The sequence below is a fragment of the Canis lupus genome, chromosome 10, assembly GCF_003254725.2.
Source record: "Canis lupus dingo isolate Sandy chromosome 10, ASM325472v2, whole genome shotgun sequence".
Classification (NCBI taxonomy): domain Eukaryota; kingdom Metazoa; phylum Chordata; class Mammalia; order Carnivora; family Canidae; genus Canis; species Canis lupus.
In genome coordinates, this window is record NC_064252.1 from 34,792,314 (window position 1) to 34,804,460 (window position 12,147).

A 12,147-nucleotide genomic window follows, 5' to 3' on the forward strand; every position below is an offset into this window, starting at 1 on the left:
AACTTCTAAAAGAATCAGTACATGCATCTCATATTGAGTGTTCATACACACAAAATGTAAACACACTAGAGCATGCAGAAATAGTCCCCTTCTGCACTCCATTTGTTTTAGGTCTCTTGGTGTCTCATCTCAATTCTAGAAGAAAGAAAATGTTTTTAATGCAGAAAACCACCAGCCAGCAGAACCTAAGGAGACACAGGCTCTCTTGAAGTCAACTCTCAGATGTCTTGTCTGAAAAAACTGGAGATCAGCCACCTTTACCACTAGGGGTTGTATAAGTATTAATTAACAGTGGTAAACAGCTTTTAGATCCTACAGATGAAAGAAGAGCCATACAGTTTATTACCATTGTTAACCTCTAAATTCTTAAGCCCTATTAGGTAGTTGATATTGAGAAGAACATTCGCCTCTAATTTTTCCCAGAGCACAAATTCCAGAATCTCCAGACAGTTGATGACCACAAGTCATTGGTGGAGGGTTAGTGTCACCTCATGAAGTGGCCTTGGATCTCCCTGGATGGTAACTATCATCCAGACCCTGATTTGAACAGAGAGTGATCTATGTCTCATTTATAAACATAGATGTAGTAAGACTAACTTTTCCACTGTAAAGACAAATGAGAACATTATATAGTTCTCTACTAAAATATTTCTGAACTTCTTTATCTACAGATTTACAATATCTATAATAATCTTCAATATTCTCAGAAACTTTTTTGAGGCCATGTTGTAATGGACAAAGCTGGACTACTTCCTACTCCTCTTGATAAGTCCTGGTCAATGTTAAACATTAAGTGAGATTACCAGGCCTCTAGTTCAGTCCTTTTTCAGTCACTGGCCTTTCTAAGACCGCAAAATATTTCCCACCTCACTACCATCATGTAATGACCATAGCAGGGTGCCTCTATACTTGTGATTTAAATAGGAAATAAATGTATGGTTTATATGGAAATTATTATACTAATCTTCAGGTGAACCAACCTCAGCTATTCTGCAGGCAAAACCAAGATGAACTAGCATCACTAACTGGACTCTTGATTTTTAACTGTGTACTTGACTCCCCAAATAAAGGTTTCATTTCCCCGTCTCCTTTCACCATATATATGGCTAAGTGACTAAATTCTGCTTATGTCAATAAGACATAAGCACTCTATCAAGTGCAACTTTCAGGAAATGTTCTTAAATAGTAAAGGCAGTCCTCCTTCAGCTCTTCTTTCAACTGATGGCTGTAGTTGGAATCCCCATCTTGGGACATTAGATGGAAGACAAATGCTGAGGAGTATGGGCCATGAATACAGGAGGACTCAATATTGGATCCAGCGCTGTGGAGTATCACACCAGTCCTGGACAGACTACTCTATTTAGACTTCTTTTAGGTGAGAGAAAACTAAGCTTATATCTAGTATAAGCCATTGTTATTTTGGGTTTGTTGTCACATGAGACCAAACTAAAAACTAACTAAAACACTTATATTACACTATAGGAAACACATTTGCATTATAGGATGTTTAAAAATATATATAAATAAAGCAAAGGAAGAAAAAGACATCATTCAGAATCTTACCCTCTGGATGCAATCAAGATCTAAGTCTCCTGGGGGATCCCTGGGTGGCTCAGCGGTTTGGCGTCTGCCTTCGTCCCAGGGTGTGATCCTGGAGTCCTGGGATCGAGTCCCACATTGGGCTCCCTGCGTGGGGCCTGCTCCTCCCTCTGCCTGTGTCTCTGCCTCTCTCTCTGTGTATCTCTCATGAATAAATAAATAAAATCTTAAAAAAAAAGATCTAAGTCTCCTGCTTCACTCACAGACTTTCCCTGAGTGCTCTTCTTCATTCACTTCACCTAGAAATTAAACCCTCTCAAATCTGTATCTCCCACTCATGCAGACCTATAAACCAACCAGCCTATATATCCACATTGGATAATCATTATATGTCCAAAACCAAATTCATCATCTTCCTTAGTCTAAACCATCTCCTCTCTCAATGAATACCACCACAATCCTCCATTCTTTGTAGCAGAAATCAAAGCAGCATGTTTGGCTTCTTTCTGTACTTCATCCTACACTACTTTGTGACTGTCTGTCTCCCTTATTAAAACCTTTTCCTCAAAACAAAAACAAGAAAAACCCTTTTCCCTGGGGTGCCTGGGTAGCTCAGTGGGTTAAGCATCCAACTCTTGATTTTGGCTCAGGTCATAATGGCAGAGACTTGGTCCAGTCTGCTTGAGATTCTCTCTTCCTCCCTCTCCCTCTGCCCCTTTGCCCCCACTCTAATGAATAAATAAATAAGATCTTAACAAAACAAACTTTTCCCTGACAAAGAAACACATCATTTCACCTGTATTTCCTCAGTGCCTATTGCACTAGCAAAATAGATGCACAAATAGTTGAGTGATTATTCATATTTAGTGTACCTTTCTAGTCCTTTTTCCTATACTTTTAAAAACAAGATGGGACTATTTTATAAAAACTATTTTAAACTCTGCTTTTTTCCACTAAGTATTATAGTATAGAAAATTTCCCCATGCTATTAAAAACTTTTTTTTTCTTATGAATATAGTATTTGTTTGTCTTCCCTCTGTCAAACCCTGAGCCAACCACTCTCCCCAGGCTTCCTGGGGAGGCATAGGAAAAGGAACATACAGAGCAGACAAGACAGGGGAGAAAGACCTATGAGAGGTGGAGAGGACACCTTCACATGGTGCAAAGGATGAAAAAGGCCACCATCAGGCCAAAGAGCCCCATGGCATCCAAGAGGGCAAAGCCCAGAATGGCGTAGAAGAAGAGCTGTTGCTTCAGAGAGGGATTCCTGGCATAACCAATGATAAGGCTCCCAAACACAGTCCCAATTCCAGCCCCAGAGCCTGCCACCCCTACAGTGGCAGCCCCAGCCCCAGTGAACTTGGGGCTGCTATGTCAATGTCCCTTGAAATGGCGCTGGTTCGGAAGCTGCAGCTAGAAATATGTGAGGTCAGGGAATGTGGGGCAGCCCAGCTGCTGAGGCTCTTATCTGTCAGTGTCAGTTTTAGCACCACTGCCGACAGTCATCAGCTCAACAGCTGAGAGGTGCTCCGGACCAAGAAGGCAGTGGAGACAAACTTTGCACAGGCGTACATTTTCAGGGGATGAGGGGATGTAGACGGAGAGCTGCTCCCAGGGCAGAGACGACAGGGAGCTTTGTGAATCTTTTTTAATGGCTGCATAATATTACATGAGTTAGCATCTACTACTAAGGACTGAGTGTGTGTCAGTGCTAGGTGTTCTTATATACATCCTCATTAGATCCCCTACTTGACAGATGAGGAAACAAGGGCTCAGAGAAGCAAAGAGCCCTCTTTGCACCTGTGGTGCCTGTGGCCTGTGACTAATAACCCACAACATATAGACTCCACAAAGGGCAGAACTCTTATCATTTATGTGTAAGAGCAGGCCCTCCAACATTTGTTCAAAGATTGAAAAGAATCAACAATTTACTAGAATGTATGTCTGGCTTTATCTTGCTTCATAAAAAGCTTAATCTAACATTTTCTTACCTAAGTACATTGGGAAGAGGACAGTAATTGAACACTATGTTAGATGTGTTATATACATTAGTCTGTTTTTTATTTTTCTAAATTTATTTTTATTTAAGTATAATTAGCATACACTTATGTTAGTTTCAAGTGTACAATATAATTTTTTCAACAATTTTATACATTACTCAGTATAGTTTTAATCCCCTTTATCTATTTCACCCATCTCCCCCACCCACTTCCCCCTTTTCTGGCAACTACTAGTTTGTTCTCTGTACTTAAGGCACAAACATTATCTCCTATTAATCCTTACAACTCAAACAGAGGAACAACATTATTCCATCTGGCATGGATTTGAACCTAGGTCTGTGTGATAGGAAAATGTATTTTTTATTTCTTACTTAAAAGAAATCCTTTCATAAGATGTGTGAGTTGTTTTCTTAAATAGATAATCAGCTCTCCCACCCACCTCGTATTCATTCTAAAACAGAAATGGACTTGAATAGAGGTGTATGTATATGGATTCCTATGTGAATGCTACATGACCACTGGTCTCTGTCCTCTCTGTGCTCTTTATCTAAGAGCAAAGCATACACAAGTGGTGCAATCAGTGCAGTGGTTACTTCCACAAACTGCATGGAAACAGGTATAAAAAGCAATCGGGGGGGAGGGGGTGTGGAAGTTAGTGAGGAGCACCAGGACCTGCACGATCATCAGCAGAGGTTAGAACAGAGTTCAGCAGTAAGTCTGGTTTTATGACCTTGAGCAAGTTGTCTGACCTCTTTGTACCTTAATTTCCTCATCTGTGAAATGGAGATAATAGAAATATCGGCTTCACAGAACTGTGTAGTTAAACTAGTTAACATTGGCCATGGCAGTAGCTCCTAGATATTGCTATAAAAGGGTTTCCTGGTATCATTACTGTTACATGAGGAGCATGAACACATAATTCACATAATAAAGGACAATAAATGAAATACAATGCAGATAAAGTGCTACAACATATAGAAAAAACTGCCTCATTAATAGTCAAAGAAATACAAATAAAAATGACACTTTTTTATCTCTCAAATTGGCAAACAATCATTTTTAAAAACCTCTTATCATTTCTAATACTCACTAAATACAGAGAAAACTCATTGAATCTGTGGAGTTTAACAATTAGTCCACATCATTTAAAAGGCTCTAGAAATTTAGAAATGTTAATACTCTGATCCAGGTATTGATTCTAGTAATCTATCCTATGAAAAGAATTCTAAATACAACAAAAAATTTAGTACAAAGAAAAATATTTCTAACCTATTATCCCATAATAGCAAAAACACCAGCAATAGACTATTTGTCCAACCAAAGTGGAATAGCTAAATAAAAATATTATATGGACTATTATTTTATAGCAACTGGGAAGATTACTAAAAACTTTTTTTTAAAGATTTATTTATTTATTCATGCAGAGAGAGAGAGAGAGAGGCAGAGACACAGGCAAAGGGAGAAGCGGGCACCATGCAGGAAGCCCAATGTGGGACTTGACCTAGGGTCTCCAGGATCACGCCCTGGGCTACAGGCGGTGCTAAACCGCTGCGCCACCGGGGCTGCCCACTAAAAACTTTTAATAACATGCAAAAACATCTTAACAGAACAGAACGCAGAATACATAAAAGGCATACAAAAATATTTATAGTGGTTCTCCTGGATGCAATTATATGTGGTTTTTGTGTTTTATTATACTGCATTCTACAAAATCTCTAAAATGAACCTTTTTATGGGCAAAATCAAAATGTCTAAAGAACATTTTGAGGGACGCCTGGGTAACTCAGTGGTTGAGCATCTGCCTTTGGCTCAGGGCATGATCTCAGGGTCCTGGGATCAAGTCCCACATTGGGCTCACTGTATGAAGCCTGCTTCTCCCTCTGCCTGTGTTTCTGCCTCTGTGTGTGTGTGTGTGTCTCTCATGAATAAATAAATAAAATCTTTAAAAAAAAAAAAAAGAACATTTTGAGTTTCATTCGTTGAAATAAGCAGAACAATCTACGGACCCCCACTTCCTCTACCATCAAGCCTCTTGATTTCTCCACTTTCATCTCTTATTATTCTCTCTGCCAGGTACTCCTCACTAGATTCACTCTAAATGAACAAAGCAGGATGCTTTCTAATTTGTTTTGTTTACAACTACAAATTCCTTACTTGCCACATTTTTTCTATCAGGAAAACACTTGTGCAACATGCTCTTACAAGTACTCTGTGATCCTGCAGCCTCTCCAGGTACCAGATCACACTGAAATTAGAAGGGAGGCAGATGCAAGCCAATAGGATGATCTTAAAGAATGAGACTGTGCCTTATTCATCTTTTTTCTCCTGCAGTGGCTGGCACAGAAATCAGTGCCCAAGCACATCTGTTGAATGAATAAGCATTGGTACCTAAGTGGTAAGGTCTGAGCTGGGCTAGGGTACCTCTGCATGTAAGGGGTTTTTATTTGTTTAAAGAAAGCAATCCCTGGGGATCCATGGGTGGCTCAGGGGTTTAGCGTCTGCCTTCCGCCCAGGGTATGATCCTGGAGTCCCGGGATTGAGTCCCACATTGGGCTCCCTACATGGAGCCTGCTTCTCCCTCTCTCTCTCTGTCTCTCATCCATAAATAAATAAAATCTAGAAAGAAAGGAAAGAAGGAAAGGAAGAAAAGAAAAGAAAAGAAAAGAAAGAAAAGAAAAGAAAAGAAAAGAAAAAGAAAAGAAAAGAAAGAAAAAGAAAAAAAGAAAAGAAAGAAATCCCTGAAGAGGCAGCTGGGGAACCAGACAAGCCTGGGCTTGACATAGCAACACTGAGCAAGTTACTAAAATGCTGAGTATCTGCTTCCTTGCTTGTAAAGTAGAATTAAATCCAGCAGCCACACAAGGTCAGTGTGAGGATTAAGCAAGAGAGATGTGAAACACAGACATGAGAAAAAAAAAAGTTCATCAATATAACTCAAATATGTGTTAAGTCAAGGTTGGTTCCTTTCCCTCTGGGTAAGGGCATTAAAGCTATGCCCTCCATAAGCAGCCGGGGTAAGGATGATACCCATCAGAACCCCCAAGCCAGTGAGTGACATATGGCATCCAGACATACATCCTGGCAAACTATCACATGAGTCCTCTTAAACCTTACATCTGTTTTCCATATCAACAGCTGAAGAGCGGCAGCAGCTTCCAGACCAGATTAAAATGACTACACTGATGTTGTCTGTTCCTCGGATCGAAGCCGCTGGGCAGATACCCAAGTCCAAGAGAGAGGTTTCACAGACCAACAAGCCCTGTGAATGACAGCTCATCCACAGGGATAGCTAAGGTGCAGCTATCACAGTGGTAGGTTGCATAACCTCCGGTCACAATAAGTCACTGTCCCATCCAGGAACACCCATCATAGTATCAATGCCATGAACATCATACATCATACATAAGGCAGATAGGGTGAGTCATGACAGCCTCTGAGGATGTAATCAGAGGAAACTGAGGGGAGGGACCAGGAATTACCCATGGGTTCACTAGCAAGCCATACATCCTCTATATTAATACTTTTCTACATTTTGTTTCTTCATCATAAGAAGGTGATATCACACCTACCTCACTGACGGTATTTTGAAGATTAAGTAGGAAGATATGCATAAGCCCCTGGCACAGGGAGGAAAAACATTTATGCCCATTACCGCTGCCCATACACAGATGCTAATGCCATGCATTCCAGGTGCTGAGTTCTCTCCAGTACCAATCTTGGTAGATCTGAGTTGATCTTGATGGTTCTCAAATAGTAATCTTAATTTATATAGACTTGTCCAAAATATAGCCCAAAATAAGGAAGAAGAAACTGTCAGGGTGGGAGGGGAGGTTCCTGGCAACAGAGCTTCCCTTCTTGATTTTCCTTAAGAGATCATACTACTGCCACCAGGAACTCTGCGCAGCACTCCATTACCAGCCCCATCAGATAGCACACTGCACTGGCTGCCACAGACATTCAACTCTAAAAGAAGACGAGGGGGTTTTTGTGAGTGGGGGGAAATGCAAGTCTAACTTGACAAGAACACAGTTCCCCACTATATTTCCAGTGCTTAGTACAGAGCCTGGCATGCAGCAAATACTCAACAAGCTGGGTGAAAAAATGTACCCACTTCATTCTATACCAAACACCCCTGGCCTACCAAATGACCCTCTGGCTCTTTGAGAATCTACTGTGATCCAAGAGCTGAGGAGATTAGGTAGCCAAGACTGGTGAGAAAATAATGCCTGGGCAGTGTTCTTCATAGAGCCAAGCCAAAACAGATAAAAAACTATTCATTCACAAAACCAGCACTTAGAGACCACAGCAGCAATTCCAGCTTTGTAATTACAAGCTGCTTGCCAACACAAACCTGATCACGTATCTCTCCTGTGTGGCTGGTTCTGAGGCCCAGGACATGTTGTACAGTGTTCCTCCTGTGCTGGAGACAGGTAAATCACGTAGAATCCAAAGTTCTTAATTGTTTGTTTGTTTTTTAAAAAGTTTATTTTTTTTTAATTTAAGCAATTTCTACACCCAACATTGGGCTTGAACTCACAACCTCCAGATAGTCTCATGCTCTTCCAACTGAGCCAGCCAGATGCCTCCCATGTTGTTAGATTAATACACACTCTTCCTACTTGCCTTAGAACTCAAGATGTCAAATTTTTGGTGTCAGTAGCCCTTTATACTCTTAAATAATTATTGAGGACTTCAAAGAATTTTTGTTTATATGGGGTATAGCTATTAAAACTTACCACATTAAAAATTAAAACCAAGACATTTTTAAAATATTTATTTATTCTCTTAAAATTGGTAAACCCATTACATGTTAACGTAAATAACATCCTTTAAATAAAAATGACTGTATTTTTCCAAAAAAAATAATGAAAAGTTGGCATTATTTGATATTTTTGCAATTTTTTGTCTGCTTGGTTTAATACTAGACAGATTCTCATATCTGCTTCTGTATTCAATATATTGTAATATATGTTGTTGTAGAAGTATATGAAAAAAAACCCACTCTCACAAAGACAAATAGTTGGAAATAAGATAAATATTCAGTAGATTTTTTAGATAATTGCAGATATTCCTTGATACTGCACCAAAACTTTGAATAGCTCTTTTACCCATGAACAACTCTGTAAGATCATACATTGATCATTCAGAAAATATTCATTCACTAAATACTGAAAAGCTATTGAGCTCACATGCCAGGGACAGCTTCCAAATTTCTTATTTTCACCTGAAAGCTTAAATTTTATCATGGACAACAAATATTGTCAGTAGTTTACCTTTAAGTGACAGACTCGTTTTGTTCATTTGAGGGGAAATATCTGTCAAATACCCAGCTCTGAATAATCTATATCATTTGAATAATTTGACTGCTGGTCATTCTTTCAAGTATATATGGTATTTCATGAGAAAAGCAGCTAGTTCACTTTGCAATGCAAACTGTTAATTGTACAAGTGCTTTTCTTTGAGACAACCATTGTGTTTCATGCAACAAAAACACTTTATGCATTTTTACCCACAACTGCTTTTTTTTTTTTAAGATTTTATTTATTTATTCATGAGAGACACACACAGAGAGAGGCAGAGATATACGCAGAGGGAGAAGCAGACTCCTCACAGGGAGCCCAATGTGGGACTCGATTCCAGGACTTCTGGATCATGCCCTGAGCCAAAGGCAGATGCTCAACCACTGAGCCACCCAGGTGCCTCACCACAACTGCTTTTGCACCATCAATGAAAATATCAAGACGGGGCAGCCCGGGTGGCTCAGCAGTTTAGTGCTGCCTTCGGCCCAGGGCCTGATCCTGGAGACCCGGGATCAAGTCCCACGTCGGGCTCCCTGCATGGAGCCTGCTTCTCCCTCTGCCTGTGTCTCTGCCTCTCTCTCTCTCTCTCTCTCTCTCATTAATAAATAAATCTTAAAAAAATATATCAAGACAGTAAAATAGTAAACATCTTAAACATTATTAGAAAACAGTTTTGAGCTTAAGGATCCCTCCAAAATCACAGGTACACCAGGGGTGTGCAGACATTTTGAGAACTGCTACCTTACTCTATAAATCCTTATCTGAAAAAAATAAAAATAAAAAAATAAAAAATAAATAAATCCTGATCTGTTCCTACAAACTGCCTGGCATGGGAAGGAAGAGAGCTTATTCTGTGTGATGAAGCAGCAAGTGAGGACACAGAGGATCATCAGCTCTCTCATCGAGGAAGAGACTCCCATCTTTCAACTACAGAGGCTGGTTCAGGTCAAACCTATTGCAGCTCATGTCCTTCAGGTTTTCTGAGGTAGGACTTGACCAAGGGGTGAGTGGGAGCTCCCAACTGTGATCTGTAGATCCACTGCCACATCCACAATAAAGGGAAAGAACTGCCTGTCTGATTAGTGTTGCCAGAATTAAAATGTCTGAATAGTTGGCACTTGCCTTTACTGATCTCCCATCTACCTTTGGCATTTCTGTCATACTCTTTGTCTCTTTCTGTGTTAGGGAATCTGTCTTTAGAAGCATCAAATAGGAGCGCCTGGGTGTCTCAGTCAGGTAAGCATCTGCCTTCAGCTCAGGTCATGGTTCCCCCGGTCCTGGGATGGAGCCCTGCATCTGGCTCCCTGTTCAGCAGGGAGTCTGCTTCTCCCTCTTTCTCTGCCCACTCCCAACCCCGCTCATGCTCTCACTCACTCTCTCTCAAATAAATAAATAAAATCTTTTAAAAATTCTTTGGAATAATAATTTTCTGTCCTACAACCACTTCCTTCCTCTTGACCCTAGAAATGAGCTTTCTACCCCAATTATCACATCTCTATAGTTGAGTCTCTTTTATTTTCAAATACTATTTGGTATGACTTATTGGAAAGGTGGCAAATTTGCAAAAATAATAGTTACCATGAAACCAGAAAATACTGTATCTGTAACTAGACTCAGGATTAATAGGAAGAATGATTTCAACATGAAGCTCATATAAAGGCTATAAACAAGGTAAAGACAAAAAGGAAATACAGTTAGTCCCTTGGAATGGTCTGGCTAAATGGTCAAAAAAAAAGAGATCTACTGGAAAGAGCTCCCTAAACAATAAAAACTTCAAAGGAGAAAAATAAAAACCAGACAAACTAGATTAAATAAACTGCACAGTCACCGGATGTATTTTACATATTCAGTAGAATCTTACCTGCTTGATCAAGTTCGAGCAAAAAATACGGAACACTCATCGACTCAAATAACTTCTTTACCTGAAAAAACAAGGGGGAGAATTGTTTTTCAAGAGTCTTCTCTCCAGCTTTTTACTTTCCTCTTTAATCAGGCTTCTCCTTTGCAAACTTACCAGCCCATTTTTATAGAACCCACAAGATTCTCCTTGTTGTTGGCAGTAATGATACTTAATGGCTATTTGAAGTATGTTGATTCTACTCTATGTTCAGTGATTCACCTCAGATAGCTTCATAAAATACATTTTACATGTTTAGTGACTCCATCTACCCCACTATAAAATGGGTTTAGTACTAACCATGTTTAAAAAGGCACTGTCATATTTAATATTTCCAAAACATATGTGGAAACTCTAAGAAAAAAAACACATCCTGCAATAGTCAAAGTATTATTTATTTTTTGGCCAAGTAAACCTCAACCAACACATCAATTACAGAAGTCGTATGCTCAATATTACACAAACCATAATGGTAAAAAAATTACTGGAAAGATAAAGAGTTACTTTTGCCAAATTTGTGCCATTAAATAACAAATTACTGATAAAAGGGACTGTAAAATGACATTTATAAATAAGACACAATAGCTTGTCATTAATGCTTCAGGAAAATTTAGAACTACATTTCCTCCAGCTTCTACAATAAAATGAAAAAGGTCTGAACTATGGCCTGGGGTTCATAGAAATTACCAATCTAGAGAATGTATTCCTGTCCCATTCTAATGTAACTACTGAAACAGCAGGTTGAAAGAAATTTTCAATTTTATAGGACCAAAGACTATATTTTGATAAAAATGGAAGAATAAGCTCATTCACACAGTCTCAGGGCCCTCCTCTTAGCACTCCTCTGAGCAGCTTCTGTGCCCCAGTAGGAATTCAGTTCCCCCTGGCAACATACAGTTAAAAAGATAAGAATCATTTGGAAGAGTGATAAGGTGAGTAAAGAGGGACTTTAAGGAAAGGGCAAAGAAAGCTACAGCTGAGAGACCATCTGGACAAAAGTTAATTCCTATTCCAATGCTCATTTTCTAAGACTAAAAATAAACAAGGACAAACACATATAAAATTATGGGCTCTTAAGGCTTCCTTAGCCACTTAACTTTAGAAATAAACCATTTGCAGTTTGTTATAAAAACAAACAATTTTCCAGATATAGAGAGTAATCCTAAAAACAGCTCCTAAAAATATCAACATGTGACAATATATGAAATGTAGAAAATATAAGCTCTAGATTCCAGAGTACACATGACCCTACTTCAAGAAACTCTTTGGTAGGTTATTGTAACTCTGATGAGGGGCACCTGGGTGGCTCAGAGCTTGAGCATCTGCCTACGGCTCAGGTTGTGATCCCGGGGTCCTGGGATCGAGTCCTATATTGGGATCCCCACAAGGAGCCTGCCTCTCCCTCTTCCTG

At 39.5% G+C, this 12,147-nt stretch overlaps 1 protein-coding gene and 1 pseudogene across 1 annotated transcript in view; both read right to left on the reverse strand.

Moving 5' to 3' along the window:
- Positions 1–12,147, reverse strand: part of TXNRD1 (thioredoxin reductase 1) — a 138,819-nt gene that overhangs the window by 95,300 nt on the left and 31,372 nt on the right. The window contains exon 3 of the mRNA XM_025462356.3: positions 10,701–10,761. Coding sequence (XP_025318141.3) covers positions 10,701–10,761 — 61 coding nt within the window. The remainder of the gene's footprint in view (positions 1–10,700; positions 10,762–12,147) is intronic.
- LOC118350024 (ATP synthase F(0) complex subunit C2, mitochondrial-like) lies at positions 2,692–3,128 on the reverse strand (annotated as a pseudogene).